Source organism: Charadrius vociferus, unplaced genomic scaffold (genome assembly GCF_000708025.1).
Source record: "Charadrius vociferus isolate BGI_N301 unplaced genomic scaffold, ASM70802v2 scaffold266, whole genome shotgun sequence".
Taxonomy (NCBI): domain Eukaryota; kingdom Metazoa; phylum Chordata; class Aves; order Charadriiformes; family Charadriidae; genus Charadrius; species Charadrius vociferus.
In genome coordinates, this window is record NW_009649114.1 from 1,107,417 (window position 1) to 1,115,623 (window position 8,207).

An 8,207-nucleotide genomic window follows, 5' to 3' on the forward strand; every position below is an offset into this window, starting at 1 on the left:
GCACCCCACGCCCCACGCACCGCGCCACACGGACCCCCACCCGCTCCCCGAGCCCCACAGCAAAGCCCGTTCAGCACAAGCCGCTGGCACGGCAATAATTGTTATTATGTATTGGAGCAGGCAAATGTCTATCAATTCAATTACTGAGATGATTAAGTGCGCGCCCTGTTCTCCCACAATGAAAGAGTCCAGTGTTACATGGCCTCTTCCCGTGCAAGTTCGAAATTAGTTTGACCCACGGGGCCAAGCGGAGCGTGTTTATGGACAAATGTGAGCAGCAGTTTGGGGTGAAAGATTTTCCTGCTGGAAATTGTAGCTTCATCTGAATTCATATTTGTCAAATGGGTTCTGATGGTATTTTTCCACCGCTTTACCAACAAGAGCAATGAAGGAAAATGGTTTTGAAGCAACAAAAGGCTGTACAACCCCATCCGATACTGCCCACACCGCTCAGGGCTGCTCGCACAGTGGCTCTCGGGGCAGCGCAGCGATACTGGTGGTCAGTCCCTGCCCCAACCCGTCCCCGTCCCCGTCCTCATCCCTGTCCCACACCCGTGTCCGGCCCACCCGGGGGTCTGGCGGGTCCCTGGGGGGCCCGGCTCCCACCCTCTCCCCCCATAGGGTCCGCAGCGGCACCGGTCGTTCCCCGAGAATCAGCCCCAGATGAGGACGTGGCTGCGCTTTACAGACCGGGGGATGCTGAAGCTTTGGGCAAATGACTTTTGCTCTCTGAACTGGATGACTGCAATCGAGAACGAGGAACACAGAAGCCAACAAGACAGTAAATTACCTATTTTCCTGCTAAGCGCGATGTATAGTGTCAGCAAGAGGAGAGCGTACAGGATCAAGGTGACAGCTGAGATGGCAACAAGCACCCACCTGAACGAGAGAAAAATATTTTACCTAAGTGGAAGAAATAGCGAAATTATTTTAAATCTTTCAGGTACCGTTTGGCCGCCATTGCTTCAAAGCACGTCTTAGACCAAGGTTTCCCGGTGCAGGTTTTGGTTTTGCTTTTTGTCTTTAAGGCAATGTGCCCCAAAATCTGGGGCTTCGTTTTCAAAAAGGACTAGTGCTCCTTGCACGGTGTTTTTGGGTGCCCGTCTTAAGAAGGCTTTTCGAAAGCCTCATTGCCAGCGGGGGGGAGCGCAGCGTTTGCTGGAAGAGAGTAGTTACGAACATGGCTCCTGCCAAAATCACAAACCCTTTCTGAGACTCGCGCCTGTGTGTCTGCCGAGCACAGCCGTCCCATGACAAGGCGTAATTGTCCCCAGCGCAGCCAAAAGCAGGCGCAGTGTCACCAGCGACGGGGGCTGCAGCATCCCCACGCTGCGCCGCTGCTCCCGCACCCACGGCACCGCATCCCTGCAGCCAGAGCCCGGCCACGCCAGGACCGAGAACCCGAGCAGAAAGGTGCTCCATACCAGCGGTTGTCCCTCCATCTTACAGCGTTCCCCTCGCCGCGGGGGCGCTGCAAAGGGCGACCAGCGGCTCTTTAACCCGGGACGCTGTACTCACCACTCGCAAGTGCTCATCTTCCCTGCCAGGCGTCTCGGCGGCCGCTGTGATGCCCAGCGAAGCACTGGAGGTCTCGGGGGCAGGAGGGTGGGGGAGAGAGAGGTACCTAGCCCTGGTGGCAACCAACCAAAATGGTCCCATTGAGCTTCACGCTGCTCCACGGCACCTGAAGATCAGGCTTGCCGCTTGCGAGCGGCGGCCTGACATCGCGGGCTTAAAATAAAGGCACACAGCCTTCCCTCCGCACGAGGCTCGTACTGTAGGTGTGAGTCCTTCTCGCACGCGCCCCTCACACCTCCCAAGGCTCTCCCCACCCTTATCATGGAGCTTACTGGTTTTATACACCGCTGCCTCGGTCATATCTGATACTTGACCGGAGCTTCTGGCCTCCACAGCGGTGCTGGTAGTAATAAGAACTGAAATGTATTCTTCTTGATTTAATCCGAGTTTCTTTTTAGTTTTTTAAATCCACAAAAAAAAAAATAATTGATAACTATAATCTTGAAAAAAAAAAAGACCCATAGAATAAAGTAACCAAAAGAAGGGCACGGGTCTTGTGTTGGGTTCTTGCATCAGTCAAGATCCAGCCAGAAATGTCGGCAGCCCTTCAACTCCTCGACATTCAAAACACCTTGGATTTAATTTTAGGTGAGACCTAAATCCTGTTGAAGTTAAGGGGACTTAAGGCAGATAATTAGAAAACACATACGCCTGAACTGGACCCCTCGGCTTGGGACTTTTGGCCATAGTATTCAAGAGATTCAGAATAACGGATGGCAATCGGGGGCATTCATTTTGTGACCTTTCACTTGCAAAAAAGCACTTCAAATTTCCACTCAATGCCTATATACTCATTGTTTATAAACGGCCAACATGGGGAGGTTATCTTCAACTGAAGCTGTGATACAATGACTAAAGGAGCGATAATAATATGATCGATAGACTGATAGATAGATTGATAGTTAGAGCAAAGGCATTATCCATCCTATGGATCAGATGCTATAATTTCCTCTATGACACATTTCTAAGAGTAATTCATCAAAAGCTTTTCCGATAGCCTCACCAATCGCCTGTGAAATTCCACTTACCCAAAGTGGCAACTGCCAAGCTAAAAGTCCAGTTCTTGCTGGAATTTTCCCCCTCCCTTATTGAACTGATCTGTCCCCAAATATCCTTCTCAAATGGCTGTCATTCTTAAATGGCTCATTTCCTATTGTGGGGCAGGAGATGCTGCTGCAGCAGATAACAATCTGAAAAATGAGCTGTTCAAAAGGAAATTGCAAAATAAGACCCAAATCCAAATATCAGTGGCGGGCAGCTTCTTCGCTGAGATGGGGTACGGCGAGATTGAAGAGATGATACGCATATGCGTATGAAATATCTATTTTGAAGATAACAACTAGTAAGACGCTGGCGGCATGTGTACGTTTTTTGGTGTACCAGGTACCGTGCTGTGAGCCCCCCTCCCTTCAGCCCCCCGCACATTAACCCTTTCTCAGGCCAGATGCCCTATGGAAACCAAGGCTTGTAGAGAGCTCCCACTCCGCTGGTTATTGAGTAGTGAATTCAAGACATCTACACTCAATCTAAACATAAGCAAAATCACGGGGAATTATTTTAACTATTTACTTATTTTAATCCCATTTGAGTCAGGCCTGGCTGCCCCGGGGCATCCCTCGGACGCCGACACCGAACCCATCTCTCATCCTAATGATCGACCCCTCTGCTTTCCGAGGCACCCGCGTGCAACGGCTGGCGGAGAGCGATAGCCAACGGGGTTTTACCTGGGGGACCAGAGCTTTCCGCACCTTCCCTTTCCCACAGGACCTGGGCAACCGGGATCGTGGAGGAAGCAAGAATTAAGGATGTTTCGGCAGCGTTTTTGGGGTCCAGCAGTGCAGAAGCCTCTCCGGCTCGGTGCCGGATGCGGTCTTGCTCTACCCCAATGGCAATGGCAGGAACGAGCCCACACGAGGTTCCATGACGCTTCCTCTCTGTCAACGGGCTCATTTAAATATATTTGGGGGTTTCTCTGCTGTCCTGCAGCCGCTTCTGCTCTGGGGCTGGGGATGCTGTATCCCCCCGGGTGGTTATCCTTGGAGGTGCCCCCCCCGTTGCTCCATCTTCCAGCAGTTTTGGGCTAAAATGCAGCTGAGCTTCATTGGAGAAAAGTGGTTTCCAAGGGCAGAGCTCTGCCTCAAGCACGTCAGCTTTGGGTGCTTCCAAGTAAAAGCCTTCTATAGGGTTAAAACACTCTAAATGACAAGGGACGTGGTCCCAGAGGCTGGCACGGCTTGTGGCTGCTGGGGGTGAATGTGCCTCCACCCGCCCGTTTTCTGGAAGGATTTTCTGGTCAGTGGTAACTTGCTGCATCACTTGATAACGGTGGGGTGCAAACAGCGGAGTCGTGGCCCCACTCTCATCGGTCCACAGCAGATTTGGGGAGCGCCGGGGCAACGCTCCGTAGGAACTGACTTTGCAGCTCTCGCACTGAAGCAGCGTTTTGGTGCTGGAGATGCCCTGCAGCAGCCCGACCTCTTTGCTTCTTCCCTGGCAGGAGACAGATGGGCAGGGAGCGAGGAACCCCTCTTCTTGCGGGGTCCCTGACTCCCGGGGACGGCGCCCGCTGGCGTTTAAACATCTCCATCATCCCCACGCTCCCACAGCAATCCTCTCCTGGGGAGAGCATCTCTGTGAATCCCCCCGGACTTTCTGCAAAGAGAAATCGGTCTCAAGAAACTCTACGTACCCGCAGCTGCCAGGTGCCGTTGGCCTTCACCCCCAGGAGCTGCATCGCGAGTTGGGGTCCCCTGATGGGTCCCCATCATGGGCCAGTCGCTGCCCACATTCCCCCCATCCCCTGGGACCGCGGGGACCACGCCGGCCATCAGCTCCACCACAGGGGGATTCTGGTCCAGCTTCACCCGCAGCTTCTCTGCCAGCGGTAAATATTTGACTGAAGCTTTCTTGTTGTTTTTTTTTTTTTTTTTTAAAGTGAGTGTTTGCTGTTGCAGGGTTTGACTCTTTCAAGTGCTCAGCGATGTATAAACAGATTAACAGGTGGAAGAAGCACTCGATAAACACAAAAAAGGCTTTTCAGAAAATGCTACTTGGGTGCGATTTGAATCAGTCAGAGCTAATAGTGGAAGTGGCTAGACTAAAGGAAATGTGAAAAAAAGAACACAGATAACGTATTTTTAGCCTGAAAGCAGTTTCTTAAAATGAGTAAAGTGCCGTACACTGAGCCGGCAAGAGGCACGTTTTCCACACAAGGTGCATAACCTATTTCTAACGTATCTGAGGGCAAATAGGTAAAGCTGGATGGGGTAAGATAGGCTTTATGACAGTTACTGCCTGGAAGTAACACAGGACTATATATAGGCCAGATATTACTTACAAGACCTGGGATGTTCCAGTAGCTGGCAGTCACGTTTCATTACATTTCTACTGAACATTCAGTGCTTTTTCTGCTGTTTTATTAACAAGATGGATTCAAAGGCCCTCAGTCTTATAAATAATTCTGCATGTTTTGGTCCGTCACCCTGGGCTCCCTCCGTCACATCAGGAGGTGCCATAAAGGCATATGAAGCAAAGCCTTTTTTCCCAGTTTTCTGGGCAAATATGTCTGAGTCTTGCACTGGCTCCCAAAAGAAAGAGGAAAAAGACCCATTTTGTTAGACTTGAAATAAACTTGTGATTTGCCTTTAAGAGTTTGCATTCTAAAATTACTTTTAAAATAACTACCTAAAAGTAGAAATAGATTTGCTTAACTTCAAAAATTACTAAATGAAAGGTTTGGCCTCTTTATTTATTTAATCTTCACATTTTAACGCTGAATCTGCTGTCATGAGTTCGCAGATTATGATGATCCAATTAGGGAGCTTTTCCAGTAAACAAACCGTTTTGCTTAAAGTATTCAGCTCATCTGGGCTACAGCTCACGCTCAGGTTTATCTCAGAAGCCCAACGACCCTTCAGGCTGGATTTTCTCACAGAATTTTCGGGTTATAAACCACGTCCGTGACAATCCACTTGCAGCTTTCAGCTGATCTGGCACCTGCTGCGATTGGTTTTGTTTTAGGAAGTTGGGGTTTTTTTAAATCCCTTCTGTGAATATATGATTAGGATGGGAAGGGAGGCCGCTATGTTAAACTGCATCTTAAAAGGGAAACAGACACTCAGTAAAAAAATACTGCAGCCACGAAGCTGGGCATGGGGAAGTGCAGGGAATTAGCACTTAACTTGGAAAAAATATCTGCATCTGCTGTGGGCATCGACTCCGCCGTGCCCCGAAGAAACTCACGCCGAAGAAACGTTTGATGAGATTTTTTTAAGCTGAATCTCCCCGCGGAGCTGCGGGAAGAGGATCCCGGCAGCGGCTCCCGGGGACGGGGAGACGAGACCCCCGAAAAGCAGATGCGAGGCGGCTCTTTCTCAGGCCGTGCCCCGGTAGCCGCGCTGGGCCCCCAGCCCCGCCGGTGCCTGTGCCTCACAGGCAAGGACTTTAATTTCCCGGGGCGAGGACTTTAATTAGATAAAACGGCCTAACCGAGATAAATGGAAATTTGATTAGAACAGTGCTAAGGGTAGAAACCCCGTTAATTACAAGAACACTACTTACTGGCTAAAACACCTCCCTTCGTGTCCCCCATCACCAGTTATTACAGTGCCGCAAACATGGAAAACAACCACAAAGGCGACACAGCATCTGTGTGTGAGAGACGGTGGCAGCAAGAAAAGCCTCACTTCCCCCCCCTCGCCTCCCCTCCGCAGCTGAAGGCTTTATTTGTTCATTAGCATTTTTTATTTGCATTCACAGAGGCTTAATGAGACGGCCATCCTGTGTTAAACACAAATCAGCCGCTGAGGAAGACCCCATTAGTGGCTGTAAGGCGACATGGAACTGTCTCCCGTGCAAAAGCCGCTTCTTCCCGAGCGTGCTTTGATGACTCTGACTGCTATTTAAAAGGGAAAGTTCCAGATTCCTGAGCAGGCCATCACCGCTGATTAGTCTTTGCCTTTTAAAGTTTGTTCAGCAGATGCCCGACGCTAGGAACACGTCCCTTTCCTGCTGCCCCCCGGCAGCCATCGGGGTGTGGGGCACCCCATGGCCACGGGCAGCTCCCCGGGGGGCTGTGGGGCAAAGGAGAGGGGAAACGCTCCCCCAGAGCATTTGGGGGGGTTTCCTGCAGCTCAGCTGGGCCACGCGATTTCCAGAGGATAAGGGGCTGGTGCCGGGATGGAGACCCCATTCTGCTTCTGCTGCGGGACCTCCGCTGACCCCAAAAGTGGCCGACACCACCCCCTGCCCAGCGCCCGGCACGTCCCCGTGTGCCGTCCTGCTTGGCCGCTGCCGCCCCCTCGCCCACAAGAACAAACTTGACCCCGGTGCGCCCGCTCTGCCTCGCCTGGGATGTGGCCAGTGATTCATTTCCATCGCCAAAGCCCCGTGTTGACATTGAAAGGGGCGTTATCACGGGCGCTGGTACAGCGGGGCGAGGGTGTACCTGTTGGTATAAGAACAACGCCGTGGCGCTGCCCGCACACGCAGAGCCCGGCCGAGGCCAGCGCTGCCGCCGACATGAAGCACCTCCTCCTCCTCGCCGTGCTCTGCCTCTCCCTGGCCAGCGGCTTTAAAAGGGAAAGGGGTGCCCCGCCATCTCCCTGGGCTCCCGGAGGGGCTTCGCTCCCAGGGTCCTGCCAGCGCCGAGCGCGGCAGCGATGAACGGGCAGAGCTGAGCTCCCCCGGCACGGACCCCCTGCGGCTGCATGGGAACATGGGGACCACAGAGGGATCACACAGGGATCCCACAGGGCTGTGCTGGTTTGCTCCCATCGGACCAGTGGCTCCGTGGCCGTCTCCATCCCTCTGGGCGGACCGTGTCAGCAGCAGTGGGCTGTGGCGGGGGGGGCTGCCGGGTGCCGCCCCCGGGAGCGGCCGTGTAAGCAGCTGGGGCAGAAAACACCGGCATGAAGTCCCCTCTCCCAGCCTGGGGGTCCTTTTCCATCAGTCCTCTTGAGCTCCTACCCAACCCATCGCCGCAAGCAGGCTTGCACTGGGGCGTGCGGGCTCTCCTGCCGGCTTTGCCCTTGATTTGCTGTCTCCTAAAGCAGCTCAGGTCCCCCATTGCGCTGTGCCTCAGCTAGAAAGTGTTGCCATGGGGGATGCAGGGAAGCAGGCTCTGGACATGCATCCTGGTGGCACTGGGACCCTCAGGGTGGATGTGGGGACTGCAGGACATCAGCAGCATCCACGGCCCCGGGCGAGTGACCGGGACTCTTGCTCCCCCAGGGTGACCCTGACGCGGCACCGCTCCCTGCGAAAGTCTCTGCGGGACCGCGGGCAGCCCTGCCACTTCTGGAAAGCCCACAGGCTCGACATGGTGCAGTACAGCGAGGACTGCGCTGCCTTCGCAGAGACCAACGAGCCCCTCATCAACTACCTGGACGTAAGCGTGGTGGCACTGAGGGCTGGGGGGTGCTGAGTCCCAGCAGTGTGCCGCAGACACCCCAAAAGGACATTAGCTTGCATGAGTGGTCCCCAATGCCCAAATGCTTCCCAGAAAGCCCACGCCTGCTAACGATGCGCGCTGGCGGCCAGTGCCCCAGCGTGCCAGGGCTCGCTGCCTGCCCGCTCCTGCCTGCGCCTTTGTTGCCGGGAATGTGATGATGAGGGTGACAAGTGAGCGC

The 8,207-nt window shown here is 53.4% G+C and overlaps 2 protein-coding genes across 2 annotated transcripts in view; one reads left to right on the forward strand and one right to left on the reverse strand.

Annotated features, from left to right (window-relative positions):
• LOC104289343 (chromosome unknown open reading frame, human C1orf186) overlaps positions 1-4,312 on the reverse strand; it is a 5,366-nt gene extending 1,054 nt beyond the window's left edge. The window contains exons 1-5 of the mRNA XM_009888279.1: positions 4,268-4,312; positions 3,895-4,068; positions 1,519-1,590; positions 948-1,021; positions 791-879 (exon numbers count right to left, since the gene is read on the reverse strand). Coding sequence (XP_009886581.1) covers positions 791-879; positions 948-1,021; positions 1,519-1,590; positions 3,895-4,068; positions 4,268-4,312 — 454 coding nt within the window. The remainder of the gene's footprint in view (positions 1-790; positions 880-947; positions 1,022-1,518; positions 1,591-3,894; positions 4,069-4,267) is intronic.
• Positions 4,313-4,344: 32 nt separating this feature from the next.
• The window catches only part of CTSE (cathepsin E), a 7,600-nt gene continuing 3,737 nt past the window's right edge, over positions 4,345-8,207 (forward strand). The window contains exons 1-3 of the mRNA XM_009888280.1: positions 4,345-4,462; positions 5,377-5,407; positions 7,810-7,966. Of these exons, the coding sequence (XP_009886582.1) occupies positions 4,345-4,462; positions 5,377-5,407; positions 7,810-7,966 (306 nt within the window). The remainder of the gene's footprint in view (positions 4,463-5,376; positions 5,408-7,809; positions 7,967-8,207) is intronic.